Source organism: Vombatus ursinus, unplaced genomic scaffold (genome assembly GCF_900497805.2).
Source record: "Vombatus ursinus unplaced genomic scaffold, bare-nosed wombat genome assembly UNPS02014786.1, whole genome shotgun sequence".
Taxonomy (NCBI): Eukaryota; Metazoa; Chordata; class Mammalia; order Diprotodontia; family Vombatidae; genus Vombatus; species Vombatus ursinus.
This window is the reverse complement of record NW_020954564.1, coordinates 19,666,887-19,687,332: the sequence shown is the minus strand read 5'-3', so window position 1 is coordinate 19,687,332 and position 20,446 is coordinate 19,666,887. Positions and strand designations below refer to the sequence as shown.

General features: G+C 41.4%; 1 protein-coding gene across 1 annotated transcript in view; it reads left to right on the top strand.

Moving 5' to 3' along the window:
- Positions 1 to 9,143: 9,143 nt before the first annotated feature.
- Positions 9,144 to 20,446, top strand: part of LOC114047018 (glucose-6-phosphate isomerase) — a 28,587-nt gene continuing 17,284 nt past the window's right edge. The window contains exons 1-4 of the mRNA XM_027867663.1: positions 9,144 to 9,335; positions 15,559 to 15,649; positions 16,282 to 16,350; positions 20,231 to 20,350. Coding sequence (XP_027723464.1) covers positions 9,214 to 9,335; positions 15,559 to 15,649; positions 16,282 to 16,350; positions 20,231 to 20,350 — 402 coding nt within the window. The 5' untranslated portion in view covers positions 9,144 to 9,213. The remainder of the gene's footprint in view (positions 9,336 to 15,558; positions 15,650 to 16,281; positions 16,351 to 20,230; positions 20,351 to 20,446) is intronic.

The window sequence follows — 20,446 nt, the reverse complement described above, 5'->3', positions numbered from 1 at the left end:
TTCGTATTACTGTGATGTTGAACGGTTTGCCTTGAATTGAAACGCAAATCATACTGCCATTTTTGAGATTATACCCCACTACTGTTTTCCTCACCCTTTTATTGACTATGAGGACTACTCCATTTCTCCTAAAGGATTCTTGCCCACATTAGTGTATATGTAATGATTGCTTACCCATTCCCATCCATTTAAGTTCACTGATACGCAAGATGTTGGTGTTTAAACTTTCCATCTCCTGTTTGACAACATCCAGCTTACTTTGGTTCATAAATCTAACATTCCAAGTTCCTATGCAATATTGATCTTTGCAGCATCAGATTTTCTTTTCATCACCAGACACATCCATAGCTGAACAGCTTTGGACCAGCTGCTTCATTCTTTCTGGAGCAACATGTAGCTGGTCCTCTGCTCTTCCCCAGTAACATGTTGGACACCTTCTGACCTCAGGAGCTCATCTTCTGATGTCGTATCATTTATCTTTTAATGCTGCTGTAGGGGCAGCTAGGTGGCGCAGGGGATAGAGCTCTGGCCATGGAGGCAGAAGGACTTGAGTTCAAATCCAGTCTCAGACACATGACACTTACTAGCTATGTGATCCTGGGCAAGTTACTTAACCCCGATTGCCTCACCAAAAAAAACCCAAAAACAAATACTGTCCATTCCTACTCCATTTAATTAGGTAACTTTTGTCTTATCCCTCCCATATTCCTCCCCATATCACTCTGAAAGAATGAGATACTTCAAGGCCCTAATCTTATACATGAGTATATAACTATTAGCAAGTGGCTGGCTAGTCCAAGAACTCATTTACTTAGTTGCTTAGGGCATGAAATTGACTATAAATTCATAATGAAAACAGTAAGATCATTCCCACTTGCATCCTATTATAGCAACTCAGATGTTTCTATATTAATCTATTAATTAATAGATTTAGTATTGCAACAACAAAAACTTCTACAATTCACTAGCCCTGATTATAGAAATTTGCTATGAAATGAAAAGGAAGGATATGGTTATGATGATGTCAAGACTGTCCCTCAGGGGCACAGACTGCCTTGACATAAGACATCAAATTATGTTCCCTAGAGATTTCATCTCAAATAGTAAAATTTCATTGATCACAGCTTAGGGCGAGGTTATTATTATTACTTTTCTCATGTTGTGACAACAGTTAATAATGACCACATACAAGGGCATCTTATTTGCCCTTCATTTATAATTTAAGAATAATTACATTCCAACATTTCAACCATACAGTGAATACATAATACTCCAAACCCCTCAAAATATGCTAAGTATAGTAAACCTTCAATCTATATTGCATGTTCATTCCTAAAGTGAGATTGAAATCTGTAGGGCAGCTAGGTGGTGCAGTGGATAGAGCACCGGCCCTGAAGTCAGGAGGACCCAAGTTCAAATAAGGCCTCAGACCAAACACTTGACACTTACTAGTTGTGTGACCCTGGGCAAGTCACTTCACCCCAATTGCCTAAAAACAACAACAACAACAAAAAGCTTCAAAAAGAAATCTTTAAATCTAAGGTCTATTGTTACTAAGTAGGCTAAGAGATATAACTTCAATACAGACAATTAATTAACAGGAACAATTTCATAATTTTCATAAGTGATTGTAAAATAATTTATCTATAAAAATCACTCTTTACTGCAAGCAAACTAGTAAGTTTCCTCTCTTTGTCTGGGCATGGTCCCAGTTTCTCAAACTTCAGTACTTTAGAATGTAACAACTCAGCAGGGCTGATAAGATTTTTATGACTTTGTCCAAGGACAAAGTCTCAAGGAACCTCACAAATAAGGACAAATTAGGAGATCTTTGTTATATTTTTTTTCCTTAAACAGTAAGTTATTATTATTATCCATTTTAAAGCAAAATATACCCAATTTTTTCAAACATTTTGACCACATTCTTTTACAGTTAAATTCATATCTAATAGTATCCAAATTAAAAGAGAAGTTACTTTTCCCAATTCACAACATATGAAAAGTTTAGAAACATAATAATGGCATATGTGATATTATGTATTTAAAACTTGAAAAAAAACTTATTACCAGGCAAGTGACATCAATTCAATTGAATGCATTTCCAAACTATCTTACATAGAAAATCATTCATTTTTATTACTTTTGGCATTCTATATTTATTATATCTAAAACCTAATATAGAATAATCCAATATGAAGTAATTATATTCAATTAAAGAAATAATAATAATAATAATAATAATAGTTAACATTTATATAATGTTTACCACATGCCAGGCACTGTGTTAAGTACTTCACAATTATGTAATCTTCACAACAACCTGGGAGGTGGGTGCTATTACTATTATTCTCTTTACAGATTAGGAAACTGAGGTAAACCGAGGTAAAATAACTTGCTTAAGGGCAGCTAGATGGTGCAGGGGCTAGAGTGCTCTCTCTGGAGTTAGAAAGATCTGAGTTCAAATCTGTCCTTAGACACTTACTAGCTGTGTGACCTGGGTTAAGTCACTAGACCATGTTTCCTTCAGTTTCTTCTTCTGTAAAATGAGCTGGAGAAGGAAATGGAAAACCATTCCAATATTTTCGCTAAGAAAACCCCAAATGGGGTCTCAAAGAGTTGAATACAACTGAAATGACTGAACAACAACAAACTTAAGGTCTGTGAAAAATGATTTTTCTTAGTGACCATTATCTGGGAAACTCAGAGCAGCTTCCTCATCCTCCTCTGTTCCAAGTTGAGTTTCTCCTTCTGAAGGAATTTAAAATGTAATCTAAATAGGTCTATTCCTGCTCATTATGTTGCCTGGACAGGTCTGGGAGAATGTTGATTCCTCCTTATTGTCAAGACAGGTGATAAGGAAATTGATGTCTCTTTGACCAGGATTGAGTAACCTGGATTACTCAAAGACCCTGATTTTAATATAGCCCACATCCCAGAGTGTGATGCCAATCAGAGTTGATTGGCATCCCTTGTATCCCCAACCCCTAAATTGAGCCAGTTCTGAACTGACTCCCTTTGTGGGGGGCAGTTTTTGACTGAACTCCCATGCAAATGCATGTGAAGCCAACTTGAGAGTAATTGAAAATAGTGACACAAGTACCCTGATTTCATTTGTCTCCTTTTTAGACCAGACTCTGTTCCAAATTGAGGTTCCTGGGGTTCAACAGGTCACATAGCTAATAAATTTATGAGATGAGATTTTTAACTCAGGTCTTCTTGATCCATGCATTTTCCAGCATATATAGCAAATGTGATTAGTAAGTTCTGATTCACCACAGTTATCCTAATAGAAGAATGTATCTTGTTGTAAATGAGACCACATAATAATTTAGTTTCAGAACAAAATTTTGACCAAATCAAATCTGGATTTATAATAATTAATAGTAACATTTAAATCTCAATTTTCTCAAGGGTCCACAGTTTTCAGTTAGCTCATGTTCAAAAAATTCATAGTGGCTACTCCCAGTTCCCCAAAACTTTTTATTTCCTTTTAAATCACCCAAAGAGCCAAGTCAATTCCTTCGTGTTTTTAATCTAGCTCCACCTTCCCTTGCCTGCCCTTCCCCCCATCCCCAGGCTTTTTGATTATAACTCTGAGAATGTCAAAGCAGACAAGGCAGGAAAAGCCACTTATTGAAAAAGAAAGAGCATGCCATCCTCAAATAATTCAATGTTGCAAGCATATTTCTATATTTTCCATATCATAAGAATAACTAAATAAAGTTTCTCATATCCTTCTTATCTCAATGAGATCGATATTTCCCTCAAACCTCTTTCCAAAATTCTAAAACTTCTTTACTTGCAAACCCTCCATTCACATTGTCAGCATATACAGACTTCAATTTTCTTTTACTTTCTACCCATTCTTCTCTCATTCCTACTTAACTTAAAATTTCTTTCTTCCCATCTTTATATATCCCTCCAGTGGGCTTTAGATTAAAGCCCTTCAAAACCAGACCTTCCTTTTTTCCTTTTCATATTTGGATCCAATACCTCTCTTTCTTTCTTGCTTAATTCCTCTACTCTTTCTTTCCCAATCATATCCCAGACTATTATAGAACTTCTCTTCACTGAATTTTCCCTCACAATTTATGACAAGTTTTTACTGCATAAAACCAATTAATTGCAATATATCTTTGGGGTTCTTAAAGGCTTATAAATACATGGTCTTTTCCAACACCTTTTGATGATTTTGCCACTAGTTTACCTAAACAATTAAGTTCTGTTATATCATTCACTGAAGAAATATAGTGGTAATATAAAACATTTTTTCCAAATTAAATTTTACTTACTTTTAAGTTGACCCCTAATTTAAACAAGCTTCTAGAGAAGAGTTAATAGGCAATTCTTAAGAACCAGATAAATTGAAATTGCAAACTGCAAATCTTTTTTTTTTCACTTTTGAACTTCACTGAAACTACTTTCAAACTAACTTCAGTTCTTTTTCTCTAATCAGTGAAATTACCTTTCCCCAGGGGCAGCTAGGTGGCGAAGTGGAGAGAGCACCAGCCTTGAAGTCAGGAGGACTTGAGTTCAAATCCGGCCTCAGACCAAACACTTGACACTTACTAGCTGTGTGACCCTGGGCAAATCACTTAACCCTAATTGCCTCACAAAAAAAAAAAAGAAATTACCTTTCCCCCTTGCACTACAACAATAAATTGGTCATTCTCTAGAGAGAGTGATAAAAGGTCTAAGTGCATTTCCATGTAATTTTCACAAAGTTTTATTCTCATTTTTCCTTAAAACAAATTCTATGGAATGATACTCCAAAACTCACTAAAATGTGTCAGCATTTATAGAAACACTCAAATCACAATTTGGAACTTTATAGTAAACAAATTTAGTCTCTAATTAGTTTTACAATTCCATAAATTCCTGCAGACTGGGAACAGATTCTCCTTCTTCATATCTGTGTCTCTTGTCTGTCTCCTTAACTTGGTCAGAGTTAAGAAGGCAGAGAGATTTTCTTTCTGAGGACTCTGAAAAGTTCCTCAGAAAGGTTTTAATTTTTTACATTCTTTTTCCTGGTGGTTGATCAGGCACTTAAAAGCACAGACAATATGACAAGAGAGACACATAGAAGAAAGTTTTCATCAAAAAGTCAGTGGACACAATTTTCTCAAAGCAATCTCAAAGCTTTTCAGTTGCAGTAATTGAAAGCCCCTTCTTCAGGTCAAATATGGTACCCATCAAGATTTTTATATATTTTAGACCAATCCTTGCATAATATGAGAGCTCTATTCTTAGTCATCCCCTTCTGAATGGGAAGTTTATCCTATTCCCAGGCCAAACTTCTCTAAGAAGGTATCCATCAGCTTACTAGAGCCAGTTACCACGGCTCCCTGATCAGGGACCACTTACCTAACCATCTGGATTTTGGTTTAGGAGGATGGGGAGGTCTGGGGATAGGCAGTCCTTTGATGAGGGAGTCTGTTGGTAGAAATCTCAGACACTTAGGGTTTTACTTTCTCTGAGGTCCAGTTACATGGAGTCTCACAGTCTCAGTCATTTTGTGTTCACTGAAACTGTTACAATGGATTAAAAGAAACCAAGTAATTACATTCAGGCAACAATTTATTTGTCAGTGCATGTGGTTGCAAATCAAACCAGGTCCTTGGCTACCAAGACACGGATCTGGATTGTTTTTCAACTGGATGCATGGTCAAATAAATTTACCTGAATACAACTACTCGGTTTCATTATTCCACTGAAACAAAACTGAGAAATTTACATTTTATTCTGGAGGCAATAGCGAGCCACTGAAGGCTTTTAAGCAGGGAAGTGACAAGTCAGACAGGAATATAGTATTTCAGGATTAAATTTCACCTTTCTAGTTTTGGCCCACTATCCTAACATAATGATACTTTCCAGAATGTTAAGAATCCTCTGCCCCAATATAAATAAGCTTACTATACATACCTTCATCTAAGTATTTATAAGAATATTGAACATTCTGAACAGCTCAGACCAATCCCTGGGGCCCCCCACCAGACACCTTCTTCTAGGAGGTTGAAATCAATTGTTTTGTTGCTGGCATCAAGTTTAGAGGTAGGTTGGGCTCTGAAATGGGAATGGGAACTCAGGTATAAATCTGCCATTGACAGTCAATGAGACCTGAAGTAAATTATGGCAGAGAAATGACAGTGGAAGTTCTGGTTCCTGCAAGAGACCACACTAGACCATGTTTTAGATTGTCAACTCTGAAAACAAATGACCAATGAGTCACAGAGGTTATGTACCTGCTATTAACTCTAAAAATACCTAAGAGCTCATACAGGTTATCACAATCACAGTTAACTCTAAGAAATAAAATAATATAAAAACAAAATAAAACCAAAGAGCTAACAGTGGTCATAAGCAAAAAACCTTTCTTTATTTTGCTGGAAAAGGGAAACTAGACACATGTGCCAAGGTGTCCTCTAGGACGAGACCAGCTTTAGTGAGGCCAAACCTTGATACATATATTAGTAGTTACTCAGTGAGCTGTAGCCATGACAATAAGGGGTAACAGCAACAATGAGACAAGTTTGATTCATAGCAGGGCTTTGTGATGGGAACGTAGTTGCTGTAGGTGTTTATCTGGGCTCAGGGACCACCCGGAACTGGTGCAAAACAATTCTAGGATTTTGCTATGGCAGAGTTCATTCAGAGGGAGAGCACAAAGGATTGTTGTTATGCCAAGCTCAAGGCACAGCTTGCTTATTGAGCCTTAGCTCTGGAAAACAGGTGTCTCCTAATAGTAAAAAGAGAGATGTAAAAAGAAAGGGGCAGTCTTGGCATGGGGATCCTGACAGAATGGAGTACTGTGGGAGAGTGATACCCCTAGAGAGCTGAGTACTGATTCTAAGGGATATATGATCAACCAGTTGCAAGGAAGATGGGTCATTCTCACCTTCCTGTGATAGCCAATAGTGGAATTTGTCTCCTACCTACTCTTATTCCCCTATATTCTCCCCACTCTGCCTCCTTTCTCCACAGCTCTGTAAGTTCCTAATCTCCCCATTTTCTACACCAGATGTAAACTCCTTGGGCTATTATAACTTGTCTATAGGTTATATATCTATATATCTATAACTATCTTTATTATAACCTATAACCCAGAACAGGGGCTACATAGTGCCATTGGGAAAATTCCCAATCACTCTAGTATACCCACACCCCATCTTTCATAGTTCTTCAAGGTAGCTGTAGGCACCAGGGTGGTGACCTGTGGATAAGAGGCTGACCTTTCACCTTTTCATTTTTGGTAGGACAGAATGAGTTGCACAGAATGAATAGGAATACATGGGTTGCAATAGGCATCACAGATCTTACTATATTATCTCTCCTCCAAAATCACATCCCACTTCTGAACTTCCCAATTTTTATCCAATCTATCCAGATTGAGGGCACCACCATCTTTCCAGTTATCTAGGTTTGCAATCTCAGTCATCCTGGATGCCTCATTCACCTTCATTCCATATATCTACTCAGTTTGCTGAGTGGGTTGTCAGACCTACTTCTATATCTCTAGCACACTCCACTCACAGCTACCACCCTAGTTCAGGATCTCAACACCTTTCAGCTAGTGCAATAACTTTCTAAATGGTCTCAATGCCTCATGTTTCTCCCCTCTCCAATCTATGTACCACACAGCTGCCAAAGACTCCTAAAATATAGGTCTGACTATGTTATTCCTATTCAGTAAATGCTAGTGGCTCCCTGTTGATGCCTTGGATCAAATATTATTTTCCCTTTATCTCATTCTCTTTAATTATGATTTTTGCATGTTTTACAATTTGCATAATGATAGTATAATAGAATATGTATATAATTTATAGATAAATATATACATATTGGGGGTTCATGCCCCCAAATCTTTTATGGTAGAGATGCATGATTAAAAAAGTTTGAAGACCATGCTTCTTAACATTTCCTTCCGAAAAGAAATAAGACTAGTCTGAATTCTTTTTAAGGAATGAACATTGGGGGTCCTAGGTGGTTCAGTGGATACAGTGCTGGGTAAAGTTAGGAAGACTCATCTTCCTGAGTTTAAATCTGGTCTCAGACACTTACTAGCTGTGTGACCCTGGGCAAGTGACTTAACCCTGTTTGCTTCAGTTACTTATCTGTAAAATGAGCTAGAGAAGGAAATGTCAAACCACTCCAGTATTTTGCCAAAAAAAAACCCCCAAACAGGGTTACGAAGAGTCACACTCAACTGAACAACAATAATCTCTTCCCTTTCTAAGTTTTCACAAGCTATCTTTTTAATAACTCATTCTCTAATCATTAGACTGTGAGCTGCTTGAAGTAAGGACTGTCCGTTGCTTTTCTTTGTATCCTCTGCATTGAACACAGTGCCTGGCATATAGTAGGTGCTTAATAAATGCTTGTTGACTGACTACAGTTTTCTCAGGGATCAAAATGAAACTCTACTATCCTGTAGGTTATAGAATCTGCCTTCTTCTTCTTTGAAAATCTAAAAATTTGCCCATTTCCATTCTCTTGGCCACCATACCATTCTTCACTATTTCTTAAAGATACTTGTCTTTTGCTCAACAATTCTGTCTTTCAGTACTCTGAGTTGCAATTTGAATTCATTGATTAGGTGACTGAGTAACTTGAATTCATTGAGGCCAGCAATTTCTTCACTTATTTGGGGTTCCATTTCTTTCAAATTATTTTTTTTCCTCCCACTGATACCCTGAAGGTTTTCTCTACCTAGAGACCATTAGCTTCCTGAGTTTGGTGAGGCAAAATCATCCTGGCTAGGGCTGAATGAAGAACGTGGAGGGTGCTGAGGCTGGGCTGAGCAATGTCCGTTTGCCAAATTCACATCTTACAAGGGGAAAGAGGAGGGAGCGGTGCCCGATCCCCTCGGGTGCTCTTAGGTTGGAATCTGAGGGAGAAGGGTGAGAGACATTGTTTCTCCAGTTCAATTGGACTTGAGCTACAAAGTGTCCCCTGCACGCTGGGGGCTGGGAAGGGGCAAAGCAGCTGCGGGGGGAACCTTGCTGGCGGGGCCACCTTTTCCCTGCCCTCATCGGAAGGGGACTCGGGGGGCGGGGACCGGGCGGGGACCGGGCGGGGAAGGAGCGCGGCTCTGGGAGATGGGCGGGGACCGCCCGTTCTATAAAAGCCGGAGCCGCGGCCATGGCGAGGCCATTTGCATAGTACCAACTGTTCGAGTTTCACGCCGTATCCTTCCGGGCCGTCAGTGTCCCCGTCATGGCCGCGCTCAGCCAGGACCCGAACTTCCAGAAGCTAGTCCAGTGGCACCGCAAGCACGGCTCCGAGCTCAACCTCCGGCGCCTTTTTGAGGCCGACCAGGACCGCTTCAACCGCTTCAGGTGGGCGCAGGACTCGGGCCTGGGGGGGTGGGGTGGCAGGGCGTGGGCACTGTGGGCTGGCGGGCCGGGGGCTGGAGGCCGGCGAGGTGGGCAGGCTGCCCGCGGGCGTTAGCCCCCTGGGGGGTGTGGGGAGGGGTAGGTGCGCGTGGATGGGTGGGGGCTGATTACTGAGCCCCTCTGGAAGCAGTTGGAGGTGGGGGGGCCGAGAAGGAGCGATTCAGGGGCTCCCCGCCCTGCCTGCACGCCAGGATGAGAGCGGGGAAGGAGGGCGCAGGAGCTGCCTCCCTTTGCCCTTGACTCCTCCTTGCAGCGGGTACGTGCGGGGAAGCACACTGGGAAGGAGGCTAACTGTGATATTCGCACACCGGAGGCTAACTGTGATATTCGCCACCGGGAGAGCCGTGCGTGTGAGGCGGAAGTGGGGAGACAAGGGGGGGGGACAAGCAGTGAAAGAGACTAACTGTGCTATTTATACAGCAAGAGAGATGTACGTGCGGAGAGACACGCACTGAAGGAGGCTAACTGAGTGACATTCACACCGGGAGAGACGTGCACAGAGTCACCCACGGTGGGGGTGGGGTAGACAGTCACGCACCGTGATACACACTGGGGAGGGATTATCATGAACTGTGATAAAGTAGGAACAAATGGGGGATGGGGAAAATTACATACATCTATGCACAGACATGGGAATAGGGGAGATAATCACGTACTCACGGAGAGAATCACACACAGTGTGATGCACTTAATGGAAAGATAATCGGAAGCAGTGATTTACAAGGTGGGGGGACAGTCACCCACAGGGAAGAGAGATGGCTGCATGGGAGGCACAGTTATAGTCACGTTCCCTGTGACACACCCCAAGGAGCAAACAGACTCACATTCCCGCAGCGGTCTTCCACTGTTTTGGTTCCTGCCATACCCACCCAATGAATGTGCTTAGTCATGATGTGAAGCAGCCTTGTAACCCACTCCCAGCTCTTCCCACTTTTATCCCTTCACTTTAATTCTCCCATTTTATTTTCAGTTTTGAATTCTCCCCCTCCCCCTACCTGGCCCCAACCACTGAGAAGGCAAGAAACATTTCTCACTTGCCCATTTGCACCAGAGCTTTCATTCCTTTTATTGGGGGAAGGGTTATAAAAGGGAGGAGTCATCCCAGATTTCTCTGCCTCATTACCTTTAGTAAGTAGTGTTACAGGGGCCTGATGTGACACAGACCAAAAATCTTGCAAGTGATGTGATAAAGTCTAGTCAACAAGAATTTATTAAGCACTTAACTAGAACCCTGGCCCTGTGCTAAATGCTGGGGATATAAAGAAAGGCAAAAAATAGTATCCACTGTCAAGGAGCTCACATTTTCATGAGGGAGACAGCATGCAAATGACTATGTACATACAAGATATATATAATATAAAAATATAAAAAGGAAATAATTACTAAAAGGAAGGCACTAGAATTAAAGGCTGGCAAAGGCATCCTGTAGAAGACGGGGATTTTAGTTGGGACTTGAACAAAGACGTCAGGAGGTAGAGATGTGGAGGGAGAGCATTCCAAGCATGTAATGCTAGAAGGCATGGGGCACAGTCAGAAAAAAATCCCTGAGCAAAGAGATGGGAGTGAGTTTTTTATGGAACAGCAAGGAGTCTAGTGTAGCTGGATTGCAGACAGTAGTGGAGAGTAAGGGGTAAAAAGATTGGAAAGATAGGGTGGGGGTTAATTGTGGGATGGGGGGAGTGGTTAGATTATGAAGGGTTTAGAATGCCCAACAGAATTTAGACTTGATCCTTGAGTTTTAGGGAGCCACTGGAGTTTATTGAATTGGGGGGGGGGATGGTTGTATGGTTAGACCTACATTTTAGAAAATCTCTTTGGTGGCTGATTGGAAGATAGATTGGAGTGGGGAGAGACTTGAGGCAGGCAGACCTACCTACAGGCTATTGCAATAGTCCCAAGTGTGAGGTGATCAGGGCCTGTACCAGGGTGGTGGAAAGGTGAAATTGATAGACCTTAGCAACAGATTAGATGTGGGAATGAGAGATAGTGAGGAGGTGAGGGTGACACCTAGATTGTGAGTATGGCAGATTGAGAAGATGCCCTTGATAGTAAAAGGGAGGTTAGGAGGGGTTAGTTCAGTTTTGAACGTGTTAGGTTTAAGATGTTTGGATATCCAGTTGGTAATGTCTGAAAGGCAGTTGGAGATGCAAAGAGATCAGCAGAGAGATTAGGACAGGATAGCTAAATTTGAGAATCATCAGCATAAAGATGATAATTAAATCCATGAGAGCTGATCATATCAGTACGTAAAGAAGTCTAGAGGGAGAAGAGAAGAGGGCTCTGGCAGAATCCTGTGGGATACCTAGACTTAGAGGAAGTGACCCAGATGAGGATCCAGCAAAGGAGTCTGAGAAGGAGCAGTCTGATGGGTAGGAGAGAGAGGTCTGAAAAGCTAGAGATAAGAAAGCATTAAGGAGAAGAGGGTGATCAATAGTATCAAAAGCTGCAGAGAAGTCAAGAAAAATGAGGATTGAGAAAAGGCCGCTGGATTTGGCAATTAAGAGGTCATTGGTAACTTTAGAGGCAGCAATTTTAGTAGAATAATGAGTTCAGAAGCTGGTTTATAGGAGGTTGAGAAAGTGAAAGGAAAGTGGAGGCACTTACTGTAGATGGCCATCTTGAGGTGTTTAAGCACAAAGGGCAGAATAGCAATGATGGAAGGATCAAGAGAGGGTGATTTTCAGAATGGGGGAGATGGGCATTTTTGTAAGGTACTGTGGAAGGAGGCTGGAGATGGAGAGATTTGAAGATAAGCGAGAGTGGGGCTGACAGAGAGGTCAATCTTAAAGGAGACAGGATAGAAAGGGATCTTTTAGAAAGGTACAAGGGTTTGCCTTGGTAAGAAATAGATCCACCGCTCCTCAGGGGTGAAGATAGTGGCAGAAGAGATCTGAATGTGAAAGACAGAAGAATAGAGTGAATGGCCCAAATATTTTTGCAAAATATGAGGCAAGGTTCTTGGATGAGAGGGTGGGAGGAGGGGGAACCATGGGAAGTTTGAAGGGGAATATCCCTTTCTTTATTCATACCATTCTTTATGCCTAGAAAGCCCTTCTTCCTTTGTTGAGTTTCTCTGTTGGATTCCTTCCCATTCTTCAAAGGCCAATTCAGATGCCACTTCCTCTGCTATTCCTCCCACCCCTAACTGGTAACACTTCTTTCACACAGCACTTCATTTGGGACTTCTCTCCAATATACTGTGTATTAGTACTTTTTAGTCATTTTTGTTTGTGTCTTATTCCCATACTAGAATGTAAACTCCATGAGGCTAGAACTTTTTACCTACCCCAGACAGTAGCCCATTACTAAATGTTTTTGGAATTAAATTGGTACCAGATAATGGAGGGGCTTGAGTGCCAGGCTAAGGACACAGTATCATCTTCTACTCTTCTCTTTTCCACCAGTCTGGGGTAGAGGTGACTCTTCTTGCCAAGCCCAACTCTTCTAAAATGTGTTACCATCCCCTCTGTCTTCTCCAGCAAATTGTACCCTTAATAATCCCCATTTTTTTTCACTTTTCACTATCTGCTGGCTCCTTTCCAACTTCATTCATTCATGCCCATCTCCCCTATCCTTTTCTGTGTTCTTTGAGCACAACACTCCATTTCCCATTTCCATCTTCTCCTTTTCACTGGCTGTGTCTCATGCCTGGAATTCATTCCCTCCTCATTTCCAGCATGTAAACTCCCTATCTTTCTTTAAGACAAAGCTCAAGTACTGTCATTTGAATGTGAAACTAACTGATCCCTCCCCTCTCCCACCCCCCAACAGTTGCTAGTCCCCTCCCTTCCAACTGGCCTTGCATTTGACTACTTTGTATTTATTCTCTAACACACACATATATACATACATACATACATACATACACATGGATTTGTCTTCTTCATGCTGGGGCTGAATTCAGGAGGATTCATGTTTCTGAATTTAAATCTAGCCTCAGGCTGTGTCACCCTGGGCAAGTCACTTAACTATGTTTGCCTGTTTTTCATCTGTAAAATGAGCTGGAGAAGGAAATGGCAAACCACTCCAGTATCTCTGCCAAGAAAACCCCAAGTGGGGTCATGAAGAGTTGGAACAACTACAAATAAGTACCATAAGGCAAGAACTGTGTTTTATCTAAATTGCACATCTCCTGATACCTCAAGACTGCACACAGATACTTCATAAATATTTGAATGAGGGAGAGAGAAAGAAGAGATACATTGATAACAGAACTAAGGGGTAGAGGATGTCCATATTTACTGGGTGAATGCAGGAAGAAGAATTAATGAGGGCAAAAAAGAGCAGTCACATAGAATGAGAAGCAGGAGAGAGTAAGCTCCCTGCTATGGAAACTGATGGAGGAATATCTAGAATTGGGAATTGGAGGAAGCTAATTGAAGAAGAAATCAGCAACAACAAAAGCCTTTAATTTGATGGTAAAAAGATAACCAGTGACTTTCTAGAGGACAGTTTTAGTGGACCGGTAGGGATCCTGACCAGCTTATTAAAAACTGAGAAGTAGGTGATGGAATAGGGTCAGCAGACGTAAACTACTTTTTTTTTTTTTTTAAGGAGTTTGGCCATGAAGGGGAAGAAGAGATAAGATTATAGTTTCAGTGTCTGACAGGGTCGACTGAAGATTTTTTAAAGGCTAGGGAAACAATAATATTTCATAGGCATTGGGAAAGGAGCCCAGAGAGAGGGAGAGATGGCAAATGAAAGAGCAGGTGATCAATAGAGCATATATAGTCTTGGACTGGATAAAAGGCATTACAGACCATTAGGTTCATGTAGGTAAGGAAGGGAGCTACCTCTTCCTCTAAGACCAGGAGAACCTATGTCACTGGCATGGATATCACTGATGCTGGTGGGGCCAAGGTTTGGTGACCTGAATTTAATTCTAGGCACACCTTCCGCCAGCTTCCTCAAGAAGCTTTGTGTCCACCTGTTCTGTTTCAGGCTTGACTGATGAATACTGGCCACAGAAATCCTTTGCCTGGCTTTAGATGCTGGGTGGCTTATTCCTAGGGTCATTCAGCCAATAAGCTAGGCACTGTATGTTAAGTGCTAGGGATATAAAGAAAGGGAAAAACAGTCTCTTTCCTCAGGGAGCTCACATTCTAATGGAGTGTGGTACCCCACTGCCCATGTGGAGGTGATATATGGTAGTAAATGATTGGAGGTGGGATGCAGGAAAGGTGGGCCATTCTGGAACTGATGAGGATTAAAGATTCCTGTGTGGTCTAGAAGCATCGGAAAGGGGAATTTTTTAAGAGGATGGTAGAGAGTCTGTGGAAGGGCAACTGGTAGCAAGGTGTGAGTGCTAGAAGACTGACAGGCTGATTGAGCTGCTTAAGGGCAGGGAGAAGGGAGGGGATCCCTGTTCTTGCACCTGTTTTCATTGGTTCAAGTTTCCAACTTGTGAATCATATCTGTGTCCTCAGAGTGGAAATTCAATTGAATTTGTCCCCTGGGTACGAGTTTCCTGTGGGGGGAACAGGCTCCTTTTTATAGCTGTACCTGGTCCCAGGGATGATTTCATTTCTAATAGGTTTGCCCAGGATACCAGAGATGAATGGAAAAGGATAAGTGCCTGAGAGGGGCAGGAGGGAAGAGAGCATGAGTGCCAGATTAATTTTTTTCTATGGTTACTTTCTTTTGGCATGTTGTACCAAGTTTGCACCGCTGTTCACTGTGCAATGAAGTTCCTTTTATGACATTGCTCTGAGTTGGATTTATGACATAGTAGCCTAATAACTTCCCGTGTGATTTGGTATTCAATTCTAAGCATTTGTCAGATTGTAGGAAGGTGATATGATGCTGATTGGCTTTATGAGAATTTACCTTAAGATATCTATTTAATATATGTTCCCTGTAGTTTCCTGCATGACTTCAGCCAGTTTGCTTAACTGGAAGTTAGTTTCTTCATCTATAAAATAAAATGGTCGGAATAAATAACTCTTGAAGTCCCTTCCATCTCTAAATCTCTGTTCTTTTGATTCTAAAGAGAGGAAAGACACAGTTGTTTGTTAAAGAAAATGTTCATTGATGATGGGGACATGTTCTACCTATAGTCACTTCCCTGTTGGGGGTACGGGGGAGCTTGGGTTCCTGAATGTAAGTATAAGCCCCTGTTCTCTGCTGCTGGTTGAGATGGAACCTCATAATGGGTTTCTTTTCACAGCCTGAATCTCGACACCAAAAATGGACACATCCTTGTGGATTATTCCAAGAACCTCATCACAGAAGATGTGATGAAGATGCTTATTGAGCTGGTAATTTCACTTCAAAAGACTTGATTTTGGTCAATTCTGTGCATTATGTTTTGAGGATTAATGTTCTTAGTTTAGAAACTCCCACCCCAGATACAGATCAGTACCTCTCCATAATTTAGAATCTTAAGAGAGTTGCCTGAGGCAGAGAGGTTGAGTAGATTGTATATCTTCGGTCATATAGCTAGTATGTGCCAGAGGAAGGACCTGAAGCTATTTCTTTCTGACTTCAAGTCTGGCCCTCTAACCACCTATACCACTGTTTCTCTTGGGAGTTGATAATTATTTGTAAAAAATTTAACATAACTAGCAAGCAGAGGGCTGTTCTTCCTAAAATTCATTGTTTCCCCAGATTCCTTGTTTTCTTATAAGTAGTATTTGGCTATGTTTAATCTTTCCTGAATGAATCATGGACGAGGAGAGAGTTGCTTATTTCTCCAGGCCCCTCGGGACAGGGTTTTCATCTCCTGTTTCTCTGGTCTTTCTGAGCTCGTCATAGAGCTCTGAATCCAGTTGAAATTTTGGGAGATCTTGTTTAGTGACAAAGTGACCCATAGATCTAGCAGGGGTCGTGACTCATGGGAGGACAGGCCTTGGGCACCTTCAACAAATGAGTTTGCTTTCTGTCTTCTCAGGCTAAGTCTCGAGGGGTGGAAGATGCTCGGGAACAAATGTTCAAGGGGAAAAAGATCAATTTCACTGAGGTGAGTGTGGTTGTGGGCTGCTGACACTGCAGCTCAGGCTGAAGGTTTGACATTTCCTGCCTCTTGGTAATGACTTGGACCTTCCCATGCTTTTAAAATACTAAGCTTTGTGGCCACTTGGTGTGGATGACAACTTTTAGGCAGGCAGGCACTGTACCAGGTAAGCATAGCTAACTTTGTGCTTGAAGCAGTAGGGATCTTCCAGGGCCAGTTGTAGGATCATAAAAATGGGTGGTAGAATAGAGGAAAGAGCAGCAGCTCTGGAATCAGAGGACTTGAGTTTGAATATGATCTCTGGCACCTATTCCCTATGTGATCTTGGGAGAATCACTTCATCACTTAACTTTCCTGGACCTCCGTTACTTCACCTATAAAATAGATTTGAACATGGTAGCCTATAAGGTCCCTTCCAGCTCGAATTCTAGGGTCCTGTGATAAAGATTTAGAGGTAGAAGGGCCCTTAGAAAGTCATCTGGTCTGTGCACTCAGGAGGAAACTGAGACTTGGAAAGGGGAAGTGGATTGCCCAAGGTTGCAGAAAGTTAGTGTCAGAGTCCAGGGATTTAGAACCAAGTTCTGTTGATTCCCATTCCAGTGTTCTCGGTGGCCTTGTGTTGCCTCCCATCCTTTAGGGCATACTTGGTTTTTTGCCCTGTCACAGTGCGGTTTTGTTGAGTAATGTTACGTAATGCTCTTAGCAATACCAGTATGGTGGCAAATGTTTTGACATGCTCATTGCAAGACCTGTTCTATCAAAGACAACTGTTGTTGGTGTAGTGGCCTCTCACCCTTAGTTAGAAGGTTGCCATCGATGGGGGAAAAGACCAGAGCTCTTTGTTACAGGAGATAGTGCCTTTGCTGAAGCCACACCTTAGGTAGCAGAAATGTCTGAACTTCAGCATTTTAGGAGAAGCAGAATGCTATTTCAGGAGACATAATTACTCGAGTTCTTCCCTCCACCCGTTTCTCCCATGGAAATTTTCCTTATGAATTTAACTGTCAACTTCAAGGGTCCCCATGAGTTTATTTAGTAAGAAAGAGAATTTTGAATAAACTCTGGTACACTGTGAAAAAGTACTGTCCAGAGGTTAAAGAGTTTTGGTTTTGAACCCTTCCTATAAATGCTACTTGTTTGACTTTGGGCAAGTTATTTAGCCTTTTTGGGCAAGTTATTTAGCCTTTTTGGGCCTCAGTTTTCTCCTTTGTAAAATGAACCCATTAAGGTCCTTTCCAATTCTGGAGCTATGATCCTATGATCTTTTTTTCCTCACTTAGAATTAAGTTGGATTGACAGAATTTCTTTGGGGCTTGGTAATTCAATTCAACAAACAATTCTTTTTTATTTTTTCATAAATGGCATTTTATTTTTTCCAATTACATGTGAAGATAGTTTTCAACATTCATTTTTTATAAGATTTTGAGTTTCAAATTTTTTCTCCCTCCCTCTCTCTAATCCTCCCCCTCCACAAGATGGCAAGCAATCTGATATAGATTATACGTGTGCAATCATGTACATATTTCCACATTAGTCATGTTGTGAAAGAAGAAACAGAACAAAAGGGAAAAGCCACAAAAAAGCCCCCCAAAATAAAAAAAAACCGTGAAAATAGTATGCTTCAATCTGCATTCAGACTCCATAGTTCTTTCTCTGGATAGCATTTGCCATCATGAGTCTTTTGGAATTGTCTTGGATCATTGTATTGCTGAGAAGAGTTAAGTCAATCATAGCTGGTCATTGCAAAATATTGCTGTTACTGTGTACAATGTTCTCCTGTTTCTGCTCACTTCACATCACTTCATGTAAGTCTTCCAGGTTTTTCTGAAATCTGCCTGCTCATCATTTCTTATGAACAATAGTATTCCATTACATTCATATAGCACAACTTGTTCAGCCATTCTCCAGTTGATGGGCATCCCCTCAATTTCCAGTTCTTTGCCACCACAAAAAGAGCTGCTATGAATATTTTTGTACATGTAGGTCCTTTTCCCTTTTTTATGATCTCTTTGGGATACAGACCTAGAAGTGCTAATGCTGGATCAAAGGATATGCATAGTTTGATTGCTCTTTGGGTATGTCAACAAACAATTTTTTTTCTTTTTTTTTTGGTGAAGCAGTTGGGGTTAAGTGAATTCCCAGGGTCACACAGCTAGTAAGCGTTATGTAACTGAGGTCAGATTTGAACTCAGGTCCTTCTGACTCCAGGGCTGGTGCTCTAGCCAATGTGCTACCTAGCTGCCCCTCAACAAACAATTCTTAAAAACCTCTGTAAGGGGTGGGGGATACAGAGACAGAGCTGAAACAGTCTATGCTCTCAAGGAACTTACATTCTACTGGGGAGATAAAGCATTTACACAGATAACTGTACTCTGAGGTAATTTGAGGAAGGAACAGAATATTAATAATCAGGAAGATCGGGAGGAGGGGGTAGCATTTGAGTTGATTTTTTTTTTTTGTTTGGAGAGAGAGAATTTTGAGTTTGGGGGAAAGGTGGCATTCCCATTTAGCCATAACAGAGAGGTTATGAAGAAGAGTGATACTTTTTAAAGGCAGTAAAAGTAGGTTGGAGCCTAATTGTGAAATCATGCCTTAAATGGCAGATGGAGACATATGTATTTTATTTTAGCAGTCATAGGGAGCCATTGAAGATTATGAGTAGGGATTTGACATGATCAGACCTATGGCTTAGGAAGATTATTTTGGCAGCTTCATGGAGGATGGATAGGAATAGGAAAAGACTAGAAGCTTGAGGGAACAATTAAGGAGGCTTTTCTTATAAGAGTCTGGTCAACAGGTGATGAAGATCTGAGCTGGGATGGTGGTTCTAGGAGTGTGGGGAGCCAGGTTCCAGGAATGGGGAGGTAGAATTGAGGAAACAGGCAGGAAGATGGTAGCCTCATCCTTTCTATCTAGTCCCTGGGACTGGTATAAAATCTGGAGCACTTGTGAGTCAGTATCAGTGGACAATGACACCAAGAATAGAACTAAGCTTGCCTCGCAGGTGGTTTTTATGGGATCATTTGAGACTAGTAGGAGGAATAAATTCTCATCTGTCTTCTGGACTGATGATGGTTGTTGATTGACCTAAGCAAGGAAGACTTTCTGAGGAAGTAGATTTTTGAAGGTTTGGAAGAACTGGAATTATTGAGAGGGTCAGGGGCAGGGGCCAAGTTACTAGAGCATTAGGAAGAGCCACTCCCTGTGCCTTTGTTCCTACTGTTTCTCCCTGCCTGGAATGCCCTTTCTCTTTTCCACTTATACCTCTAACCTAACCATCGTTTAGCATCCAGCTCAAATATCACTCTGCCATAAAACCTTTCCTGATTATTCCAACTCATACCATTTCCTCCTGTGATAGAGTTTGCACTAGACTCTTACTACTGAGTTAGGAAGCCTTCAAATGATCAGATATTCGTTGGTCTTCCCCTTCCCTTAGTATCCAACTCTGAGATACTGGGGAAACATATCCCTGCCCCTAGGGAGCTCAGAGTTTACATTAACTTAGTTCCAGTCTGGCCCAGCATGCAAACCTTCGCTAAGTGCTCGTGAAAGTTGACTGCTGGCCTTACGCTTTAAAGGTATGTCTAGCATTTTTTTCATGGATAATCAATCCACTTTCTGGTTTCTGTTGTTTGTTTTGACATGCCTGTTGGGTCATGTAGGCAGTGCTTTCTGGAACAGGTTTAATCAGTCCCAGCTATTCTTACTTGGCTTTTACTTTAGTATTGATTTCAACTTGTGTGACCTGAGGAATCCAGATTTGTGTTACAATGTTACAATTAGACTTGGAAATCAGTGATGTGCTTTGGACCATTTTGGATGTTGTGTCAAATGTTTCACAGCCAGCATGTGCCCTATTTTGACTCTCTTCCTCTTTTTGTAGGACCGGGCTGTGCTCCATGTGGCACTTCGGAATCGCTCCAACACACCCATGCTAGTGGATGGCAAGGACGTGGTGCCAGAGGTGAACAAAGTGCTGGAGAAAATGAAGGCATTCTGCCAGGTACCAGCTGCACTGAACATATTGTATGTGTTATCAGGGAAGTGATTTCGTGTGTGTGTGTGTGTGTGTGTGTGTGTGTGTGTGTGTGTGTGTGTG